The sequence below is a fragment of the Tripterygium wilfordii genome, chromosome 9 (assembly GCF_013401445.1).
Source record: "Tripterygium wilfordii isolate XIE 37 chromosome 9, ASM1340144v1, whole genome shotgun sequence".
Taxonomy (NCBI): Eukaryota; Viridiplantae; Streptophyta; class Magnoliopsida; order Celastrales; family Celastraceae; genus Tripterygium; species Tripterygium wilfordii.
In genome coordinates this window covers 13,733,058-13,755,991 of record NC_052240.1, presented here as the reverse complement: position 1 = coordinate 13,755,991, position 22,934 = coordinate 13,733,058, and the positions used below count along the sequence as shown (strand labels likewise).

At 37.5% G+C, this 22,934-nt stretch overlaps 4 protein-coding genes across 5 annotated transcripts; 3 read left to right on the top strand and 1 right to left on the bottom strand.

Annotated features, from left to right (window-relative positions):
- Window positions 1-49: 49 nt before the first annotated feature.
- Window positions 50-5,513, bottom strand: LOC120005636. The gene is made up of 10 exons (XM_038855397.1): window positions 5,204-5,513; window positions 4,354-4,421; window positions 4,174-4,251; window positions 3,516-3,628; window positions 3,351-3,416; window positions 2,349-2,450; window positions 1,692-2,253; window positions 1,229-1,434; window positions 906-1,069; window positions 50-371 (listed from the first exon to the last, which is right to left on the bottom strand). Exons 1-10 carry the CDS (start codon window positions 5,326-5,328, stop codon window positions 236-238), a joined length of 1,620 nt encoding a protein of 539 aa, XP_038711325.1. The 5' UTR covers window positions 5,329-5,513; the 3' UTR covers window positions 50-235.
- Window positions 5,514-5,861: 348 nt separating this feature from the next.
- On the top strand, window positions 5,862-14,218 carry LOC120006143 (tryptophan--tRNA ligase, chloroplastic/mitochondrial). Its single transcript, XM_038856060.1, has 15 exons — window positions 5,862-5,985; window positions 6,059-6,214; window positions 6,326-6,413; window positions 7,107-7,148; window positions 8,262-8,351; window positions 8,455-8,577; window positions 9,020-9,091; window positions 9,494-9,606; window positions 9,711-9,732; window positions 9,835-9,900; window positions 10,217-10,273; window positions 11,352-11,398; window positions 11,515-11,596; window positions 11,779-11,868; window positions 13,693-14,218. The coding sequence occupies exons 1-15, from the start codon at window positions 5,918-5,920 to the stop codon at window positions 13,825-13,827; spliced, it is 1,251 nt and encodes a 416-aa protein (XP_038711988.1). The 5' UTR covers window positions 5,862-5,917; the 3' UTR covers window positions 13,828-14,218.
- Window positions 14,219-14,372: 154 nt separating this feature from the next.
- On the top strand, window positions 14,373-18,523 carry LOC120006144 (histidine-containing phosphotransfer protein 4-like). The gene is made up of 6 exons (XM_038856061.1): window positions 14,373-17,145; window positions 17,381-17,511; window positions 17,625-17,693; window positions 17,780-17,851; window positions 17,928-18,000; window positions 18,297-18,523. The coding sequence occupies exons 1-6, from the start codon at window positions 17,086-17,088 to the stop codon at window positions 18,321-18,323; spliced, it is 432 nt and encodes a 143-aa protein (XP_038711989.1). The 5' UTR covers window positions 14,373-17,085; the 3' UTR covers window positions 18,324-18,523.
- A 1,772-nt stretch (window positions 18,524-20,295) lies between these two features.
- LOC120005304 (auxin-responsive protein IAA2-like) lies at window positions 20,296-22,575 on the top strand. 2 transcript variants are annotated; one of them, XM_038854871.1, is made up of 5 exons: window positions 20,298-20,956; window positions 21,225-21,499; window positions 21,588-21,738; window positions 21,881-21,945; window positions 22,234-22,575. In XM_038854871.1, the coding sequence occupies exons 1-5, from the start codon at window positions 20,652-20,654 to the stop codon at window positions 22,266-22,268; spliced, it is 831 nt and encodes a 276-aa protein (XP_038710799.1). In that variant the 5' UTR covers window positions 20,298-20,651; the 3' UTR covers window positions 22,269-22,575. The 2 variants fall into 2 exon arrangements, with proteins under 2 accessions (XP_038710800.1, XP_038710799.1); XM_038854872.1 differs by lacking the exon at window positions 21,881-21,945 and having other exon boundaries at window positions 20,296-20,956.
- The last annotated feature ends 359 nt before the right edge of the window (window positions 22,576-22,934 follow it).

The window sequence follows — 22,934 nt, the reverse complement described above, 5'->3', positions numbered from 1 at the left end:
CAAGAAATTAGCTCTTCTCAAACAAAAAAAGGGTGGGCATATGGAATACTTTCCAACAAACTAGAACTGAAAGTTAACCAATGAATATGTGATTATTTCACACTGGAACATAACCTATTAATATGATATGATGTTACAGGACAGTTGATTCAAGTGATATACGTCCCATATATACAAAATAAGCTCATCACGAGGAGAATGGCAAAGATCTAAAAGACAGTGGAAATATAATTGTTTAATGCACACCATCGGCAACCTGGGAACTCCGTATGCCCCAAAACGATTTAGGCTTCAAATTCTTCTTTGTGGCTGTAAATAGCCATCCCATTTGGGTTTCGCAAGTGGCACAGTTCGTGATTGTCCATGCATAGCTGCAATGATGGAAAATACGCAAAGTTAAATAATAATGCTGTAATAATTTACCAGCTTACCACTGACAAAATAAAACAGCATGAACTTCTGCAAAATTAGGCAACTAATCACCGATAATTTCATACTCATGGTTAACACAATTCGCACGTTTGAAGGATTTTACAAACACAATCACTTGCAGATTACTGATTGGATACCATAGATCAACAAATAACATCCTGCATCTTGCCCCATGGATTAGCCTATATTTTCTGGTCTAGGATGTTTACCATGCAAGTTCCCTGACTGTAAACATAAATATGGCCACCTTGAATAAACCAAAATTCCCATGCCCTAGTTTAAATTCCCAAAAGACTAACTTAGATGGTAAAAGTTTTATCAAGGAAAAACACCGGGTGCTCTTTACAGCAAACTAAAATAACTAAATTCTAGCATATCAACTAACACTGTTTCACTAGTATTTACGTTCCCACTAATCCAAGGGATGCCTTCAAAAAGAAAATTGACAGGTGTGTGTGGCATGACGCCCATACCCTGGAAACCAGCTGTACTCAGTTTGCGAACGGCCCCAGAGTGCTAAGCCATTTGCTCTGTAAACAGTCATTATCTCATGCACATAACCTTGTGGGTTCACGTAGGCACCAAGAGGACCATCGGTAGACATCACCAACATATCACTTCGCTTTGCAATCACGGTCTGCATGAAGAATCGGGGAACAAAACAATTTGATAACTCGGGAGCACGGACATAGTTGTGTCCAATCAAAAGGTGACATAAACAAATGCAAATGCAAACAGGCACATGCAAGTGTATGTTTGCGAGGAAAGATATGAAAAAGAGTAGGCAAAGTATCACCTGACAAGTTCTACATCGAATAAGATCAAAATTATTGAGTATCTCAATTTCTCTCTGCAACCTATATGAAATGCCGTCAATCTCCAGAAGCTCCTGTCTTGTTGATTCAGATACAGGAATTTTACTAGCAATATAAAATGATAAGAGATCAGGCTTCTTCACTAAGGCATCCATGCTTGGTGTCCCAACTATCTGTTTCCACATATCTGTGAAGAAGAGAAATACAAAACCACTGTAGTCAATTGAAGATGGAATAAATTTTCAATCTCTTCAAATTCCAACGTTCGTCAAAATTACATTATTAGAATTCAAAGATTTATGTCATCAACATGTAATTCAAGTCTTCAACAGAATACCTAGAAGTGAGATGGACGTCAAAGAATATAATTCAAGGCATAGTGTTTTGCTTAATACAATATTCTAAGTAAATGTCTGGACATGAAAAGAAAAAGAATAAAACTACCTGCAGCCTTCTGGGCAAGACAATAGGAGTCATACATACGATAAACCCAATATGGCCAAAACGCTCCTGGAACTGCATGGAACTGTGTGAGATCAGCTCTTCTCCAAGACCTTCTTGACCCATCCCCTCTCCAAGAAGGCCTTCCTGATGTGGAATCATTCCCAATTCCTACAGCAGCATGTTTAATTTCTTTCCTGTAGCACAAATGCAATGATTCCATGGAGTTTGAGTCACTTTGGGGGGAACAACTAGACCTGATCCTAGATTGAAATGCAGACTTGTCATCATCACTGCTGGTGGATTCATCCATAGTGTCGTACCCATAACAAGAATCAACTACAGATTGGTGAATTATCCTTTCATCTAGTGAAAGCTCATTCTCAAAGCTTCCCTCTGAATCATTGTCCCCATCTCCATGGCTGTGTGATGTGGCATTTAAAGGTAGCCTGCATAAGGAGGGGCCACAGCTATGCAGTTTAGATAATGGTGGCACTTTCCCAAATGCATCCCGAGGAATCCTTAATGGTAGATCTTCTTGGATAATTTGAACCTCACCACATGGCTAGAAGGAAGACAATTTAAACCCAATCAGCCATCGACCATATAATCAACTGAAAAGGGAAGGGGGTGATATATTCCAATTATAAATTTACTAACCACTCCTTCAACATCAATCCAACGGCGCTTTAGATGAAACCGCTGTTGACCGCGAGTAACAACATTCATGGACCCATCCTCCAATCGGCGGTATTGACGGATCTGTAAGAAGGAGTTTACATATCCATAAGCTATACTATGTACTACAGCCAAATTCAAGGAATAAATTGGAGACGCAACTATTACAAAGCTCAAAGAGCATTCCCAAATGTTTAAGCGAATCTGAGATTAGGATATAGATCAGTCAACAACCATCGTATAAGAAACTCAAGTTGCAGATACTAATGGCAGAAAATGAAATAACATGAGCTTGGGAAAATTAACCCACAAGAGATATGGCATCATATAACGGCTAACTTGCACCTCCAGAATCATAGGAAGAATTGTTGCAACATTTCGAGAAAAACAAAATAGGCATTCACAAGATGAACAAAGAAATGACATTAAGAAAACAGAATCCTAATGTATTAGCCATTGGATATGATTACCTCTACTCACACAACTTCTAACAGATCCCAAAGCAATTGTTGCAAAATCTTTAACTTCACCTGAACCTTCCCATCTTACATTAACAATTTTTCAATAAAATCTTGCATGCCATCCGAATGCATTTACATTAAAAAGTTAAAAGATAAATGTATCAATAGTTGCGATGCCTTTCCAACAGCTACTTCTGAAAAATACTTGACATTCTCAATTCAATAAGCCAAGGTTTGAAAAAGGAGCTTAATCTTATATTTGTTCCCCAAAACAGTCCACATATGGGATCATCCATTCGCCTCCATACAATTCGTGCATGAGACAAAAACAACATATCTATTTCTCAATCCTCTCACCAACACACGCATATCTCCTGTCAGTTTGTCAATAATGGCATTCTATACTGTCTTAAATGACAACTTGTCATGCAGTATAAAGATACACTTCAATATTCAATCATCCACCTCCAGTTAGGGGATTAAAAAGAAGAAGGAAGAAACCATATCACAGGTGAGTAATTACTTCTGCAGTTGTCCCGATTGATGCAAACCTTATTCTTCTATTATCAAGATCCCTGTAAACATGAACCTGGAAATATTTCACTCTCATTAAGCTTTAAACTAAAATCTTAAATTTAGATTTCCACAGAACAAGCGAGAGAATAGAAATAGGTTGGAATTTACATACAACGCCTATGGTATGAGGTGCATGAACTTGGGTCAATGCCCTCTCGAGAGCAGATATAAAATTGGGCTGAATGACTCTTAAAGGTAGGGTGGCCTCTGGGAAAAGAACAACTCCTAACAAAACAGAAGTAAGGTAGTAAATTATGAATTTCCAGATTGTAATAAACTGTGCAGGTGAGAGGAACATGCATGACACCAGATAATATGGAAACATTACTGTTCTGCAACAACTTGATCATCTCATCAAATCGCCTTACTAGCAACATCAGGTGCTGATTAAATAAAATGGTTCAAAGATCACAATCTACGAAGATGACTTTCATAGTACAGGGATTCAAGTACCTAGGAAATGTACTACTGCACTCGATGGAACATTATTGCATGTCCAACTTATATGTGAAAGATAAACATTAATTGAAGAGTAGTGTTTATGTTAGACCAGAAAATAACAGCCGGTAAAACAATCTAACTGCTTTGTTGTAAAGTTCCTTGAATTTTATTGATCACTGTACTATTTTTTCCAATGCAATGGATATATTCTCTCCCCAAATCTGAAATCAACCACTGTTTGGACACTGGTGAACATTTAAAAATTGAGACCAGCTGAATGAATAGAAATGAACACCAATCCATGAATGAATGAAGTAGTACATAAGTACCTTCAAGATAGAACAACGGGAGGTTCAAAACAGCACCTCCATCCAAAAAGGCCGCTCTGTTGTGAGTATCGTCAACCTCTGTTACATTTTCAATTCATATAAAAGAGGTCAAATCAGCTCCAAGAACACCCAGAAATAAGACATACAGAAAAAACAGAAGTTGGGACATAAGGTGCATACCACCAAGATATGTATGCAAAGAAGCCAGGCAAGTGTTGAATGTAAACTCATCCGAGGAGGCGGAACCACTTAGATAAACAACAAAAATATGCATGGTAAAATCAGTGTCACAATGAAATCAAGGCAATAGTATGGAAATATTATTACAAAATAAGAAGAACTTTGTTTTAACACATTTCCTAAAACATACAACAACTATACCTCCATGGTTTAGGGAAAAGAAAAGAAGGAACATGAAATGAGGAATCCACTGCAGCAGGAACAATAAATATGAACCCAGAACAATATTTTCATTCTCCAATATCGAGGCACACGAATCTAGATATCAGCTTTCTTAAATCCATTGTTGTGGTCAGGAAACCATGTTCTTGATAATACTTATACTTTCTTCCTGAATTCACTTGCCGGATTTAATTTGTACATTTATTTTGGCTGACAACATAGATTCGGAAATTCTACATACCGTCACATTCTCAGCAACGAAACATGGCGCTAAACAGTTTATTAGGTAATAATAACTCTTGGTTTTGGTTAAAACAGTTCTTCGATACTTCTCGAGTCTTCGTAAACAATCTTTGAGAAGGATAAAAGCTTCAGTTCAACCACTTATCCCTCCGATTTCTCTCGGTTTTCATTGAATTCGTGAATGAAGTCAATACCGTTGTCCCCCCGGTGAATACATACAGTTAACAAAACTAGGTTTAATAAGCAACACCGTACGAGTTTACAAAAAAACCCTAGCGCATAATAACTTAAAACAGATGAATCGGAGATACCAATTTGCCGAAAATAATCGAATTCACAATTAAGGTGCGAGGAACAAAACAGAGCACATAGTAGCGGCGGTTACTTTGCATCAAGGTGGTCATCAAAGGAGTCTTCATCAACTTCCTCAACCTGCAATTCCTCAAAATCGAGCTCTCGAATCTGCTCGATCTGTTGTCTCTCCGCCTCTATTATCCTCCGATCTTCCATCTCTGTGTATGTGCCCAGATCCTCTTCTCTCTTACGATTATAGTGAAGTTATGCGATCACGATTCACATGAACCCGCCATTGAAATATACTCCGCGGCAAAACTCTAGAAATAATTTGCTTCACCTATTTGTCTCCGAGTCTGTTTGTCTACTGGGTCCTAGAGTTGTCCATGTTATCTTTTTTGCCGGCGTGATAGGCACGTGATGTTCAAGAATTTGAAAACCGTGGAAAATTGGAAACTTTTTGTATCTTACCGTTTGAACCCTGGATTTTTAGGGTTAAGAAGGCGTTGCGCTATCGTAGGGTTTCCTTCAAAGGTGCGACAGGGCATAGGAGGGTATTATCGTAAAACAAAAAAGAAGCGAACAACCGGTTTCCGGGTCAATTTTAATGGACGGCTTAGATTGAAACAAATGACGACAAATAAATAAAAAGGAAAGTTTCCTTCCAGGTCATTTTAATGGACAGTTCAGATTACACGAGTAAAACCACCAACGGTTATAAATATCAAGTATATTTTACCGTTGGCCTCATCGCCATCGTACCCTACCCAAACAACCCGTTTCCTAGACGGAATTAGGAGAAGGGATGGGGCGCTCAATCCTCTCTAACATGCTCATCCTTACGAACTCTTGCTCAGCCCTCCCTTCTCCACTGTATGCGCTCTCTCATAATGCATGAACTTGTTGTTGATTCATAATTCACCTCGTCTGTTTTGGTTTCGAGCAGGTCGCGCTGTGGACTCGGAAGTAGACGCTTGACGAACTCGGTACTGAGTCGTCATAATCGTGTTGGCCAAGGAAACAGTGACGCTGGTTTTCGATGTTGCTGCAGTGTCTCGGTCTCCGAATCCACTGCTCAAGAGAGCAATACAAGCTCTATTAGGTAAAATTTGGCCATACAGAATGAGTTTTGAGAACATGTGTATGACATGTTTTATGTCCAAATTATCAGTTGCAAAAAATTGTGCATTCTCATTTGAATATTTATTTCCAGGAAGAGGATAGTGTCTGGAGTCCAGCCGACTGGATCTATCCACCTTGGAAATTATCTTGGTGCCATAAAAAATTGGATAGAGCTTCAGGTTGGTTTTGAACTCGTTATGTTAAGATATATTCCAAATTGAATCATGTTAACAGAGTTGAAATTTCCCGATTGTTTGTTTGTTTGAAACAGTGGTTAATTCTCTCAACATATAAGAAATTTTGCTAAACTTTGTGATATTAAGTTATCCTCGATTGTGACTCCATTTTTATTGCAGTTGGTATTGATTTTGTTCATGTCTCTCTTGGTATTTTCTGTCTCTTGATATCTATGAATGCTTTATTTAATTCAAGTTGATTGTTTCATCCTCTCCCTCTATATTTCCCTTTCTATTCTTTTAACGGATGCTGGCGTCACTTTTAGATCTACGTTTAGATGCCTTGTGTTGTTAGCTTTGGTTTTTAGGTGGCTCATAGAGTAAATGTATCTTCCGAAAACAGGCAAATCATTTGATGGGGAAAGAAATTTATTACTTTGTTATGCTCATGACTTGTCTTTGATCTGCATGCATTGTCCAACCTGGACAACATAATGTATAGGACACCTGTTACGTTCTCATCAATGGATATATATGGTTCACTTATCCCCTAAGGAGGAATCATTAATTCAGTGACATGATTTGCCACTGCATGGCGTAAGAGGGTGTGATTGTATGACATGCTTAAAGAATTTTAGTTACGAATTTTGCAATATCTCCTTATTCTGGTAACTGTGTTTTTATTTCAATTTGCAGAACACATATGAAACTCTTTTCTTCATTGTGGACCTCCATGCGGTATGTCAAAACTGCTCCATACTTGTTTGAGTTTGAAGTTCACTGTTCAATCTTCTTGTACTGCCTTGGTCTTGGGTGCTTGAAAACTAGAGCAGACCTGGGATAGAGATGTTATTCATGTTTTTCTTTTTTCCTAAATTCCTGGATCCATCAAGATATTTGTAGATCACTAATTTATGGTTTTGGATAATCTTCAATTTTAAATGTCAACCGACAGTCCTATGGATGAGAGGCATTGTTTATATAAAATCTGCCTTGCTGAAGAGTTTGGCAGTTTGGATTCAGGCTAAAGGCCTGGGGCATGGGTTGAGTTAGTTGTGTGAAGAAAACACAAATGTATGTGGTATAGCTTTCAATACATTGTTTTTTGACAGTGTTGATGAGCAATTATGCTTTACTCTTTTCTTAAACTGTGATGTTGGCACCATTGACTTCTTCGGTGAAGGTATCCAACAGTTTCTGGGCTACCGATAATCAAAATGCATTCGTTCATTCTGGTTCTAAAAAGTTTCTCCAAATTAAGTTTTGGTTCCGGTTTAAAGTCACTGGGCTTTTCATAATTTTTTGTCACTCTTCCCAAATGTAACTAAGATTTATCTTCTTGAGCAAATATATGATGAATGAGCCCGAAGGTTGAAAACATTTCCAGTGGAATTATCCTCTCACTTATACTCCACTGCCTGTGGGAGTTTAAGCAGTTACAAAGTGTAGATCTCTGGCTGGTGTTATTGACTCTTGCTTTCATGGTTTTCATGTCTGGCTATGATGTGTTAGTTCATTTGGTTGTAGTGCTATAGTGTTTGACGGCATCGTGATTATCATAACTCTTGCCTTGGAGCATTCTGATTGTAGATTGCGACCTTTGGTGCATAAATGTTTTGATCAATTATCTGTACAATAATTCATCAGGCAAAAGAACTAATGGCATGCTGCTTTCATTTTCAAAAATTATCTCCTCCACCTTTAAATAAGAAAATGAAAGATATCCATATTTTTAGTTTTTAGATTTTAGTTGTTCTTCTACGATAGAACTCATTTTTATGGCTTGATTCTTCTTGTTCTTGTATAACTACTGGGTCTAGTTTAACAGTGGGCAGATTTTCTGACTTGCAGATCACATTACCATATGATACACAACAGTTGTCTAAGGCAACAAGGGATACAGCAGCCTTATATTTGGCATGTGGCATAGACACGTCCAAGGTTTCGTGGATTTTGTCCCTTAATAAAGCTGTTTAAATTTTGTTAATGTGCTGTACATTATATTTGTAAATTCAATTAAAGTTGACATGAGCTGTACGTGCAGGCATCTGTTTTTGTGCAGTCGCATGTTCGTGCTCATGTAGAATTGATGTGGCTTCTTAGTTCTGCTACGCCAATTGGTTGGCTTAACAGAATGATTCAGTTTAAAGAGAAGTCCCGCAAGGCGGTGCGTCTATAGCTGTATGACAGATGAAACTCCTTTTATTTCTCTGTCTCTATATATCTTTCTCTTTTAACGTATGCTTAAGATTTTCACTACCTTCTATTGCAACTTATAATTCTTTGATTGAAGTCTAGTTTTCCACACATATGAATTCAATTCCCCTCCAATCTTTATCTTAAAAACTGATGAGGAACTTGAATGATGAACCTCCTAAGTATGCCACTTTGCAAGGTTCTGTATAATAAATATATTTCCGTGGACAAGTCAATACAATATTTTTACTATTGTTCTCGCTTCTTTTAAGTATTTATGAAGTTCAGCATATAAATTGAGATTGCTGGTTGTTCATGGTAGACTTTAAACCTTGGTTTGACCTTAGTTGTCTGTCACTTGTCTCTATATTAAAATCTTATTAGTGATTCAGATGAGTGTCTTCATTTTTCAGGGGGATGAGAATGTCGGAGTTGCTCTTTTAACCTATCCTGTTCTGATGGCTTCTGACATTCTCTTATACCAGGTGGTTTTCTAACCACATTCTATTGGAAGTTTCTGAATGGATAGATTTGTATTTTATATGATTATTAACTCTTCATTTTTAAATGCCTTTATTTGTGTATATGTGTTCCACAATTGTTTGGGTAGGGAAGAAGGGACTCCCGATCTCTCGTTGTGCTATTAATAAAGCAGTACTTAAATATTTAATTGGAACATTATAACCACCTTCATTTGTGATTGTCTTCGGATGCATATTGGTTGTAATTGATTAGTATGATATTTTTAAAGCATTAATCCTTTGATATTCAGAATTGCAACTAATATAGCTGTTCGGGTTGTATTTATTTTCTATTGCGTATTTGTTGTAAAATGATAATCACCATAGGCTTGCATGATTCTTATAAATTGATATTTGCCTCTATAGTCTGACTTCGTCCCAGTTGGCGAGGACCAAAAGCAGCATCTGGAGTTAACCCGTGAGTTGGCTGAGCGCTTTAATTATCTATATGGAGGAAGAAAATGGAAAAAATTGGGAGGGTGAGAACAAATAAATTTTCAACTTGGATATTTTATAAATTTTTTTAAGAGTTCCAGTTCGTTTTCTCTTGACCTTGTCAGCAATATTTTGTATTTGGTGACAGGAGAGGTGGTGCTATTTTTAAGGTGGATTTACTTTCCTGATTCTTTGTTGATGCTATTCTCTTGAGCTCATGATATTGCATAGATGACAGGACTGATGCTTTCCTCAATGAATACCTGATATAGGTCCCTGAGCCTCTTATACCACCAGCGGGAGCACGAGTCATGTCTCTCACTGATGGTCTTTCCAAGGTTCTCACTGTATCAGACTTTATTCTTGAAATTTTTATGAATTTATTCTTGAAAATGATATATTAACATTAACAAAGGTAATGCTTTATATCCTATGAGCCTTTGTGAAGTCATGATTTGTCTTTTCCATTAGCGAATTTGGGTTTGAAACTACAAAATCCAGAAGTGGAAACAAATCTATGTAATGACAATATTTAATAGGCTTCGGATATTCACTCTTCCTCAGTTCCCAAAAAACAGAAAGAAAGAAAATGTTCTCTTGGACTAGCTCTTTTTTCATACTGACTGCTGAGTCCTTTTTGGGCTTTAAATGTAGATGTCCAAGTCTGCACCTTCTGATATGTCCCGAATCAATCTCCTTGACACAAAAGACGTGAGTATACTTCTTTTTCCCTGCTTATGTGTTTGTACATAAGCATTGGCTTGATGTTAAATATAATTTATTGTAAGTGAAAGTAAATGATTATGTCAGGATCGATGCCTATATTGTTGTTGAAGCAAATCTGTTTGTAAGTAGGCAAAAATGTCATCATACCCATTGCAATAGTAGGGTAAAGTGAAATGTTGTTTTATTACTTCAGGGGGCAACATGAGTAGATGGTGGAACAGGGGAGATATCTGAATACTCTTGGATCTTTTGTCGTCTTCTAATTAAGTGGTTGATGAATTTCATAGTATCTTGTGTATAAGCAAGCAGCATATTAAATAGCTCAGCCGACATTAATGAAATTGGAGACTACTTCTAGCTTTAGCACTGGCATGCAAAATTATGCTGACTGAATTTAGTTTGTCGGCAATCATGTTATTAACCGGAGCTCCAGCCGAAAACTTGGATTAAAAACGATACGGTGATTAGCAGGTAACTACCAATATCTGGAATTTACTCTGCAGAGATGGGTCCAATGACACCTATCTTGGAGGTTCCACATCATGAGAAAGGAAGAAAATCTGAGCAAAAGTTTCCGTTAGAGCTACTTTGGATGCTGATAAGCGGAATTGTGACATATGCTGTAAACAACCTATTCTTGGCCTTTATGGTACATAATATACAGATCTAACTCTTTTATGAATATTATTCTTACTATTAAGTTGAGTGCGGAGCTTTGGTGCAGTATTAAGCTTGCTTTTGAAAGTGAGACATTGCTAATAACTGTCTCTTTACAATGCGAGAGTGGTTTTTCAAACTGACATCTCTATAAGTGGATTCACCAAGCATTTTTCTGCTTTCTTTAAATTGAGGTTTGAAGTTAGTATTCGTCTATCTCTGGAATGATGCAAACATTCTTTCTTGTCGTCTTATTGATCGCTGGGTAATTTCTTTATTGCAGTGTTCTTCAGATTAATTATCCTTACTTCTTAATGATTACCAATAGAACATGTGACATATCTAATTTGCTAGCTTAAGTTATTGGGTCCTCCTTTACCTTTTATCTGTCGTTCTTCCTTTGTAGGTAATAGCTAACAAGGTTAAACGGTGCAAAACAGACTCCTACCCCTGGTTAGTAATTGTTGTGGCTGCTGTGTCAGCATCATTGTTTCTCTGTGTGTATATATTAAGTATTTGCTCACTACTTAATTGGCTTGAGCAATGTATTTCTTCTTGTATTGTTACAGTCTGGAGTTTGACAATCCAGAAAGACCTGAATGCAATAATCTTCTTTCAGTCTATCAACTTATTTCAGGCAAAACCAAAGAGGTAATGTAACTAACTGGATACTGCATTAAAAGTTAATTTATAGATTCCATAATCTCTTCATTGTTTTACAATTTTTTGTCTTGTGTCTTCCCAGTGAGGAAGTACTTTTACCTGAGGATTCATTTGACTTTACTGTTTTATCAATGCCTAGATATTCTCTCAAAACCTTTTTCCTATCGTAGGAAGTTGCACATGAATGCAAAGATATGAATTGGGGTACATTCAAAGCCCTCTTGGCAGATGCCTTGATTGATCATCTGCACCCCATCCAGGTTCCCACCTATATGTGATGTCCTTGATTCTTGCCTTAACATATCTCTTTCTACTTATTGCACTTGATGTCGATTTGTTATATTTTCTTTGCCTATTTTAACAAAACAATTCATCATCATCATCGTAGCATTAGTCCATGTAGGAATCCACACAAGAAGTCCCACATTGGAAAATATGGAGGTGTTAAGTGGCCTATAAGGCAAGTTTGGATCTAACTCATAAGCCATGGCTTTTTAGAAAGAATGGGCCACCCATCCACTTGTCTTGTAAACCCAATTGTAGGTCCATGTAATGTTGGCTTCCCAAGGTCCAAAATATCAACATGGTATTAGAGCGGAGGTTATGGGGGTGTGTTTAGGGCCCAAAAGAGGTCCGATGGAATAAGGCCCAAGTGGCCGTATGGTGAAGGGCCAAATGAAAGGCCCGATGTTATGGGCTCTTGCGTGAGGGGAGTGTTGGAACCCACACAAGAAGCCCCACGTTGGAAAAATATGGAGGTGTTAAGTGGCTTGTAAGGCAAGTGTTTAGACCTAACTAATGAGCCATGGCTTTTGAGAAAGAATGGGCCACCCATCCAATGCCTTGTAAACCCAATTGTAGGCCCATGTAATGAAGGCTCCCCCAAGGTCCAAAATGTCAACAGTCCATGATATTCAGGGTCAATTATATGCTTATAATCTTTGCTTGAAAGCCCATAATGTTTAGGATCCAAAAGAGGCCCGTATGGTGAAAGGCCCAAGTGGCCGTATGGTGAAGGGTCAAATGAAAGGCCTGATGTTGATGGCCTCTTGTGTGAGGGGGAGTGTTGCAACCCACACAAGAAGTGTCACATTGGAAAAATATGGAGGTGTTAAGTGGCTTAGAAGGTAAGTGTTTGGATATAACTCATGAGCCATGACTTTTGAGAAAGAATGGCACCCATCCAATGCCTTGTAAACCCAATTGTAGGCCCATATAATATGGTCTCCCCCAAGGTCCAAAATATCAACAATCCACGATATTCAGGGTCAGCTATATGTTCATAATCTTCGCTTCAAAGCCCATAATGTTGTGATCTGGCATGAACATAATGCTGAAAAGCTTTTTAGGGTGGCAGCCTTTTCATTTTCTTGAGCTGTGCTGTGATTTCCTAAATACTGTAACGAGTTTGTTGTAAATTTTATCATACAACATTCCAAATAAAAATTTACCAAAGCCAATTGTATTTTTCACTATTTTTTTTATATCGTTATTTATTTGTGGAAGAAAAATCGATGCTTCGAACTGATTGTCTAAAATACACTATGAATGAGTTGCTTACTGTGTAATTTTATGAGATTTAAACAAGCCCGATTTTGGTGGTCCAAACTTATGTGCTAATTGTTCAAGAACGTTGAGCATGCCAAACTTGGTATTGCATTCTGGCATGTACCATTGGAAGTTGGAAAATCAAAACTGAGATGACAACTCGCCTGTTCCTTCACACGGCCACCTGTTTCTGCATTTACTTTTCTGCTGTATCTTTTAATTATAGATGTATATGTGTGTGGATATGTGCTAGTATCGGTGTGAGTGTATCCATTTTGAATGTGTTGCAGAGAACCGGCATGCACTGTGTTTATTATTGTTTGCAAATAATTTATGCATCCATCCAACTCTTTTGCTTGCTTTCTTTGCATGCCGTTTTATTTTCTGCCGATATCTTAATTTTCCATACCCTATCCATTGTTGCCACCTCTGCTGTTCTGCAGTGATGATTCCCATTTTCTGTCAAATAGATGGCTGATTTGTCCTTCCCTTGCCGATTTTCAATTATTGCTTATTTACACCTTTTACTTGTCTAGGTTCGTTATATGGAGATAATTTCTGATTCTACATATCTGGATAGAGTCTTGACAGAGGGTGCTACAAAAGCTTCAGATATAGCAGATACCACTTTAAATAATGTATACCAGGCAATGGGATTCTTGCACAGATGAGCAGAACCCAAGTGTAAGAAGAATTTATGTGGGCAAATCTGTGATCAACCATCAGATTGAGTTCAGTTGGATTTATTATCACCCGCAAATTTTTTGGAGTGTATCGGTATTCGGTAAGCATATTCTTCGTCCCTGGCAAAAGAGAATTTATTGGGAGGGCCCCACATTTGTTTTTGATGCAGATGTATTTACCTCTCCTGCCCAGACAGGTTCCTTTTGGATTCCTTATTTATACTGTTCTTGATTCTTTAACTTTGCCTTCTCTCCCCGCATAGATTCCCTTTTTTTCTTTGCTCTTGAACTTGGTAGTTTTACTTTACTTTTTTTTCCCCAGCCTGTTTGTAATGCATTTTGAATTTGATTATTTAATCCTTCTTCTGAGCTTTTCATGGTGGCTACGCTACTATTTCGCTTACTGTCTGCAAGAATGTGCGAACAGTCTTTTTATGTCCATGTGGTGAAAGGCAGCTTCTTTCTTGTGAAACCTTCTCTTTCTAATGGTTTAGTCTATTTAATATCCTTGGCCTTGCTCGATAAATGATTGTACAACGCATGTTGTAATATAATAATGCAAACAGAATTTATCATTTTCTTTCCTTTTAATCATCCAGATTTTAAGTGTCTTTGACATTTTGAACAAGCTTCTCTCCTCGTCTTTTGTCTGTTGCACAAACTATTATATATTTTGGATAATAAGTTGTTCACTGAATCTTGCACCGTTGAGTTAGTGAATTTAACTTGACAATTGGAGGATATTTTCTTGGAAGCTAATCTTTCTGGAAGAGCTTATCTGGCTTGACAAGTAATATCTGTCATGTCGATGTAGTATCTTATCAACATAGGAGATAGTGATGTAAAGAGAGAATTTCAATCCCTCAAATCAAAAAGAAATGATTGTTTAACAATGGATAAGACACATCTGCAAAAAAGCTTCAGATGGAGAAATCAATGGTGTTTGAGAACTTAACCGTCCCTTTCTTCCTTGTATTGGTGGGTGACAAAGGAATGAAGGGGGCATCTCTCTTAACTCTCTTTCTCCTTTATCATGTTTCTCAGAGTTGCGTAGACTCTGAAAGGTATGCGAAAGTCCCTGTCTGTTTGCTTAAAGGTGATGCCATTGGATCAATCATTACATATATTTTTCTTTCTACTGTTCCTCTTTTGTGAGTTATAATGATTCTTTGCTCTTACTTCTTGTTGGAACCTACCCAAGAAGTCCCACATTGGGAAAATATGGGGGCCTTATGTGGCTTATAAGGCAAGTGTTTGGACCCATCTCAAGAGCCATGACTTTTGGGGAAGAACGGGCCACCCATCTACTTGCCTTATAAGCCCAATTGTAGGCCTATGTAATGTGGGCTTCCCCAAGGTCCAAAATTTTGAAATGGTATCAGAGCGAAGGTTATGGTTGTACGGTGAAGGGTCCAATGTGGCCGTTTTGGTGAAGGGTCCAATGAGAGGCCCAATGTTTATGTGTGAAGGGTAGTGTTGGGACCCACACAAAAAGTCGCACGTTGGAAAAACATGGAGGTATTAAGTGGCTTACAAGGCAAGTGTTTGTACCCAACTCATAACCCATGGATTTTACGAAAGAATGGACTTCCCATTTAAAATGTGTACTTCTGATGCAAGTGACATTCTGCTCTTTAATTTTCATCAGTGCATTTTGTCATAGTAATCAGCTTGATTTGAGAATCCTTCATGGATTTCTGGGGCACCAACTTCTTGCTAATCTACCGAAACATGCCCTGTGGCCTGTGGGTTCTTGCTCACCTGAAAATTTGAGACATTTAGTCAGTCACTTGTTCTGTTGTGCATTTCAATGAGTAATAGATTATGAGTTAATTTTCAAAATATTTTTGCAATAGTACAGCTTCCTTTAGAAAACACTCATATTTTTTGTGGAATTTTTTTTGCCTCTTATGATGCTGACTTAGCAAATTTATAAATTTATTCAATACCGAAGCTATGTATGATAACTTAGCTAAGTACATATGTAAGGTAAACAATTCTCGTGCACAAGGCTCCCTCGTGGACAGGATCGGGGACGTGTGTGATATATATATATTTTACCCTCACATAATATGTGAAGTCTGTTTTCAGGAATTGAAATTGTCGGGGACATGTATGATATATATTTGCACTTATGTTTTTTTTTCGTCCGGCCATAAAGTTATGCAGTTCCTTTGGCTTGTAGGATATATGAACGATCAATTCTGTGTGTAAAAGATGTTAGTGTAGTAGTCTATGGGTTCACATCTTTTTGTCCCTTGGCTAGAACTGATGATCCTTTGAGGACTTGTGTTATTACATATAAGATTTATTGGTTCTTTTCTCTGATTTTTGAAACAGGGACTGATTACTGATATAAGAAAGAACAGTGACTATTATATGTAGTTATTGTAGTCACTGTTCTTAAGTCTGGTTTAGTATACTTGTCATGATGGTATGCCACTTCATATTTGAATGGTAGAATCTGGTGGTCACTTCCCCATCTTGATCTGGCATAAGTTAAGATTCTGACGACACTTGTTCTTATGATTGGAAATTGGAAGTGTGCCCTTCGTGGGGCATGGCCATTGGAGCTCTGGTTGCACTCATGTTTGTTCTTGGCTCAACGTTGGTTTGCCGTGTGCCTACTGGTACCACCTATAATGAATGGAACAAAGAGAGGCATCATTTTGTTTCTTGTCGTGTATGGGAAGTTCAGCCAAATCTTCTTTCCTTAACCCTCTAATTTTGGCTGATATTTAATTACAAGTACCTAATCTCTTTTAGGGCATGTTTGATTGCATGGACGGCATAAGCGATGGATCTGGGCTATGCTTATCCATGGTGCGCCAAAAAAGTTACACCATGGAATCAGATAGAAAGGAACAATGTCGGCTTGAACCTAAAGCCACATTGTCATTCTCAAGTAACTTTTAGTCACCATTTTTGGTGCTGATTTGGCAGGAAGTCTTATCTTCTCCATGTCATACGTGGTATGCGTTTTTATCAGTAGCATCTGTATGTTGTGATATGTCCTCAGTAGGATCCAATCCTCGCCTACCAGATATGTGGGTTTTGGAATCTTTGATGAAACGACTAAACGAGGGCCAATTACATGAATGTGTGAGATATTTCTTGCCCCCAAATTCTCCATTTTCGTCTGGCATTCCTGGGTGGGCTATATATATATGTCTATATCCTTCCTTAGCATGACAGTATTTATCTGGTGAATGTTAAAGCCTTCAGTCCTCCCATTGATTTACATAGATGGAAAGAAAGAACTTGCAACAGCAAGTTACCTTCATGAGGAAGACCCTCTTCGATCAGGTTTTGTTTGCAATAATTTTTTTTTTTGGTACTTACAGTTAGAATGTATTTCGGTTGCTAGCCTTACCATGTTGGTCCATCAATCCAAATATAAATTAAGAGCACGTAAAGTAAATGCTAAAAACGGCAGGGTATAAATGTCTTTTTCGCCATCATCTGATTGCCAATAGAATTAATTCAAAAAAAAAAAAAAACTGTTTAAGACTGAGTATGTTTAGCCTCTTCTATGTGACAGGGTTACCTTGATGAGCAGTTCATTCAGCTAGAGGACTTGCAAGATGATGCCAACCCCAATTTCGTAGAGGATGTTGTTACGTCTTATTACACTGATTCCACTAGATTGATCCAAAACATAGAAAAGGCACTGTAAGTAAACAAATGAAATTTATCTAAGCTATATATGGTACCATATATAAAATAACATACCACAGCATGTATGTGTGTGTACATATATATATTTATTTAATTGCGCCCTGCAGGACCACTAAATCTATCGGTTTTGATAAGCTGGACAATTACATGCACCAATTCAAAGGTAGCAGCTCAAGGTAATTAAATGCTTAATTATAGGAGAAAAAGAAAAATAAGTTACGTTTAAGAAAACAGGTTTGATGATGGTGAATTACATTGGCAGCATCGGAGCTAGAAAGGTGACAATGGCATGCACAGTTTTCAGGGAATACTGCGAAGCAGGAAATGCCGAGGGGTATGATGGTCATTAACTCATATTCAGTCAGAGTCGGTGGTTGCTGAAATTAATTCTGATTTTAATATTATTCCAGATGCATAAGGACTTTTGAACAAGTGAAACAACAGTATGCAATTTTAAGAAAGAAGCTGCAAACTTATTTTCAGGTCTCTCCCTTTCTCTCTTTTATGTCTTTACATCTCTCTCTCTCTTTATGTCTTTACATTTCTTTGGTGCTGATCTAATTGATGAGTCTCTCTGAGACTAAAATGGACTAGAAAGGTCTTGAGCCACACGCTGAATTTTGGTGAAATTTACACTATCGTCAATTGAAAATTTCCATGCATGCGTTCTTGCGGCCCAAACGGTGAAACTTTAGGCTAATATTGAATGTCCAATGACACTTTTTCTAACCCTCTGCTGCTCTACTCACTATAAAATATGTGATTTGATAATATTTCAGATGGTAAGACAAGCAGAAGTGGCTTAGGAGGCATGTATAAGGAACTAAATTAGCATGTTGTGGGCATACCATACACGAAGCCCCTCATTGTTGAAGAAAAAAATGGAAGAATTATGCAGAATTTACATGTCAAGAGAGGCATAGACATGTGTGTCAGTCTAGCCAAAGCTGAATCTTGAAAGTTGAAATACTATTTATTATGACTACAGCTCTTGTTTTTTTTTCTTCTTCTTTTGAATCAGCCTATGTAGGCCCAGTTCCAACATTTTAGTAAATGATGTGGCTCAGATTTGACCTCCAAATAGCATTCAGCCATAGCGGAAGACCAACCGGGCCTCTAAGCCCATGGTCTAGTGGGCTTTCAATAACTCTTCTTGGGTCTCGCCTTCAAGATGACGAGCCATCTCTTATTTTTGCTTTATTATTTATACCCACGTTTAACTTGAAACGTGAGACTATCAAAGAACATGGTCAAGTTTTCCTTAGAGCGAGTCCTCAAAGGAAGCCATCGTTAAAAGGTTTTTGAAAGCAATTGCAAATCATATTCATATCAATTGATAGAGAGGTCCACTACTAGTTGTTAGCCAAGTTCAATATTTAAGCTCTCCCTTTGAGTGTCACAACACATACAAAGGTGTGACAACAAAATTTAGAAACCCATTTCTATGATTATCGATAGTTTGAAACCCTATTTGTAGTTTGATTATGTCAAGATTAATGTTTCCACATTGAATTGACATAACTCAATTGAGTAGTATATAAATAATTCACACAAGTGACACGTTTTCTGGGTCTAAAAATCATTGGCGACATGTCATTAAAAACAAATAATTGCGAGCCAATGACCCAGAGCGAATAATATATTGATGTGTTTGAGCTTGGATTTTTAACACAATATCGGAGCCAAGACTCTGACCACTTGGACATGGCTTCTACCAATTCGCGTGTTGGGTGCAGCATAACTCAATTTACAAATACGAGGAATTGACAAGACTAATATCAAAATCGAGTGATACAAATAAAGTTTTTATAGTGCTTTTCACACAAGTGATTCGTTTTTTGAGTTTAAGAACCATTAACGACGACTCATGAAGAATAAATTTATGCGGGCCCGTGGCTCGAAACTGATAATATTCTTGATGTGTTGAGCTTGAATTTCCTACATATTTAGCCAAGTGTTTTGTTAGTTCCTACTATTTTTCATACCTTCAACTTTCATAATTCGCTCCCAAAGAAGAATGTTAATTAATCATGGGATCCTTAATTATGAGAGAGAGAGAGTGTGATTGAGTGAGGTATTGGTTGGCTACCGGGCAGGCAAGAATGCTATGATAACAACAAACAACAAAGTGACGAAGAGGAGCAGAAAGCAAAGAAGGGTCCTTCAAAAAAAAAAAAAAAAGTGAATTTGGCAGCCAATTCTATCATATCTATATAAGTGGAATGTAGGGGTCCGCCATTATTGTACATGTTGCAAAAAAGGTCCTCTGTTTATGCTTATTATGATGAGCTTGACCTTCCTTTTCTTGTTTTTTAGTCCATGTGCATTGTACCACTGCTAGCTACTTATTCCATCCTTTTCTTCATAAAATTTAAAAAATAATAAAAACCATCAAGGCAAGTTCAAAGTTAAAAATGATTATCAACACATGGACACACACTAGCTTATAAGGCGTAAGATCTCACCTATTACAAGAATCATTTCACGATAATCTATCTAATTATCTCACTGGATTACAGTATTAAGAATCTCATCCCAGATTTGGAGTTCAATTATTATATGTCGACATAACTATTTTTAAATGATTTACATTGAATCTCGACCCAACTAAACTGACAAATGAATTTGTGCATGCCTTACCTGTCCTTCAATTTCTAGAGAAATGAAAAAAAAAATCCTGGAATGGAGGATTACTTGTAATGAAATTATGAAAACCAAACTAAACTTTAGTAATAATTGAGGCGGCAAAATAGGCATTGTCTTGTCAAGATACAGAGTCACGCGGTCTAGTTTGTGACCACAACCACAAACACAAACCCCGCTGTTAATTGAGTGTCCGAGGGAGGCTCCTATTTCCATTACTGGGTTGGTTTGTTGTCAGGGAATCTCCTTGTAATTTCCTCTTGTTGTTCCAAACATGGCCGCTCTCATCATATATTGCAACCTTTTGCTCTTCAAAAGTTGATGAAACCAAACCAAACCCATCCTTGTCATCGCAGACACTCTGTTTCTTGCCCAGGAAACTTGGGAGACTTGTCTATTCTTCTCTAATTGAGAGAAGAAACCCGTCTCGAATCTCCCAAAATTACTCCTCTTTCCTTTGATTTTCCTTCATTTTCTTGACCTAGGAAAAAATGAAGAAACACCCAAAGTTGTTTACAATGAAATCAGAGGACAAAAAGCTAGAGCTCAGGCTTGGTCCTCCTGGAGATTACAACACCACCAACACAACAACAAATGGAGCCAAAGCAGTAGTAGTTCTTGAGGAGAAAACAGAGAGAAACAGCTCTTCTTATATTCCGTACCCATTGACGACCCAGATGGGGCCTTTTATGGGACTGGATTCAGTGGTGGAGTTGCAGTGCTCAGATAACAAGGCAGTTGCAGTATCTGCAAGTCCTGCTAGTGCAGAGACTCTGACAAATAGTTCTCATAAAAGGTAAATTATTCTTTTTCTTGCTTATTATTCGGAGATAGTGGTAGATATGTGAATTTTCTTTGCTTCTCTACATGATTATGCAGAGCAATTATAACTCTTGCTGTTTTACAGTCAATGAATTTGTCCTCTTTTTTCTACTAATCATAAGTCCAAAAAAAAGGAGATGGGTTCTGTTAATCATGATGCCATAAAGAAATTTATGTTGAAAAAAGTCTTTCATTGTTGTTTATGATGATGAGTGCTGTTTCTCTGCGCAAAAAAAGAGCAGAACTGCAGCTGCTCCTATTGTGGGTTGGCCACCGGTTCGCTCATTCAGGAAGAAACTCACAGACAACTATGCATCGAAACTGGACTCCGAGTCACCAAAGAAAATTGCAGAGAATGTGAATGGCAAAGACTCTGAAAGTCAGAAGAAACAACACTTGTTTGTGAAGATCAATATGGAAGGTGTCCCAATTGGAAGAAAAGTGGATCTGAAAGCCTACGATAGCTATGAGAAGCTCTCAGTTGCTATAGATGAACTCTTCAGAGGTCTCCTTGCAGGTTCTCAAAACTTGTGGATTATTGTCGTTAATGACCTTATGATATATCTTCTAGTTTCTGGTTGTTTATTATGCTTTTTTGGGATTAGCTCAAGGAGATTCATGTGCTGCTGGAAGTGAAATCGAAGCGGATGAATCGAAAGGAATTGCAGGTTCAGGGAGTGGGAAAAATGGAGAATACACTCTAGTTTATGAGGATTATGAAGGTGACAGAATACTTGTTGGGGATGTACCGTGGCAGTAAGTGCTTTTTCTTCCTCTTCTAAGAATCTAATTCATATCGTATCAATTTAGACATCAAGATTACAAATTTGAAATCTTAACGCAGTTGTAAAGTTACTTAGACGTCACAATTTGAATTCATAATATACTTTTCTTGCAGCATGTTTGTGTCAACGGTGAAGAGACTGCGTGTGTTGAAGAGCTCAGAACTTTCCGCTCTTCCAAGTTAGTTTTTAGTAGCTTTTTTTTCCCTCTCCGACTACATCGGACGGGGTTCTGTAGTAGAAGTCACTGCAGTAGAGGTCTATTTATCAAATTCAAAAATTTATGTGGATCCTACAGTGATAAATTTATGATTAAAACTGTTAGAAAATATAAACTGTAGTGACTTCTACTACATAACTAGACCTCTGTGTTCTAAAATTTTTACAATAAAAATGAAAATACACTTGAATTTTGTGTTGAAAACTCCATTTAACTTTGTAACTTATGTGGAGAATCTGATGTCTTCAGATAACAAGGGAGAGGAAGAAAAGACAGCACTTTGATTCTGCAGTGGAGGAATGCAAGATCAATCAACTATTATGGGCACAAATATCAGATCAAGCCTGGCTTTTGTTTTTCTTTTCACAATTTGCTTGCCTTTGCATCTAAGCAATTGTGACATGTAATTGAATTAGTGCTTGTGTTTGGTGGAGAGGGATTTGTTGGGTTTTGAAGTAAGTGATAAGTGGTATGTGATGTATGTATTTCATATCAGTTGGCTTTTATCTGTATCTTGTAATTGGTTGTACATGAAATGCTTATGTGTTGAAATTGGTTGTGTATATACATGAAATTCTTTTGTTGGGTCTAGCTCAAGAAGCTTTATATGATATTGGAGTGAAACTCCATTCTTTTGGATCACCTGTTAGGTCTCTCGAGTGTTGTTATGGATAGTCCAGCTGAGGGGTACCTTGATTACATTTGGGTCACATTGTAGGGGGGTCTTGGATGTCCTTTGAATGGATCAACCCACAATTCAAACTTCAAAGGACCTTACCTTGTATAGTCTACTTCTTATACTCAATTTTTTTAACTCACAAGTGAGGGAGAGTATTATAATCCCACATCACTAGATGAAATCCAAGTAAAATTATTTATAAGGTTGACATAAATCCAACACCCCCAGTTTGTTTTACCTTTGTAAGTAAGCTCCTTATGTGACGACTAAA

Coding starts and splice junctions, on each gene's coding strand:
- LOC120005636 (XM_038855397.1), bottom strand. CDS start 5,328: ATGGAAGATCGGAGGATAATAGAGGCGGAGAGACAACAGATCGAGCAG. Junction 4,422..5,203: donor GATGACCACCTTGATGCAAA/GTAACCGCCGCT, acceptor TGTTTATCTAAG/TGGTTCCGCCTCCTCGGATG. Junction 1,070..1,228: donor TTCGATGTAGAACTTGTCAG/GTGATACTTTGC, acceptor TTCTTCATGCAG/ACCGTGATTGCAAAGCGAAG.
- LOC120005304 (XM_038854871.1), top strand. CDS start 20,652: ATGAAGAAACACCCAAAGTTGTTTACAATGAAATCAGAGGACAAAAAG. Junction 20,957..21,224: donor ACAAATAGTTCTCATAAAAG/GTAAATTATTCT, acceptor AAAAAAGAGCAG/AACTGCAGCTGCTCCTATTG. Junction 21,946..22,233: donor AGAACTTTCCGCTCTTCCAA/GTTAGTTTTTAG, acceptor TGATGTCTTCAG/ATAACAAGGGAGAGGAAGAA.
- LOC120006143 (XM_038856060.1), top strand. CDS start 5,918: ATGGGGCGCTCAATCCTCTCTAACATGCTCATCCTTACGAACTCTTGC. Junction 9,733..9,834: donor GAGGTGGTGCTATTTTTAAG/GTGGATTTACTT, acceptor TACCTGATATAG/GTCCCTGAGCCTCTTATACC. Junction 10,274..11,351: donor ATCTCCTTGACACAAAAGAC/GTGAGTATACTT, acceptor CTTCCTTTGTAG/GTAATAGCTAACAAGGTTAA.
- LOC120006144 (XM_038856061.1), top strand. CDS start 17,086: ATGGAAAGAAAGAACTTGCAACAGCAAGTTACCTTCATGAGGAAGACC. Junction 17,146..17,380: donor GGAAGACCCTCTTCGATCAG/GTTTTGTTTGCA, acceptor TCTATGTGACAG/GGTTACCTTGATGAGCAGTT. Junction 17,512..17,624: donor CAAAACATAGAAAAGGCACT/GTAAGTAAACAA, acceptor TGCGCCCTGCAG/GACCACTAAATCTATCGGTT.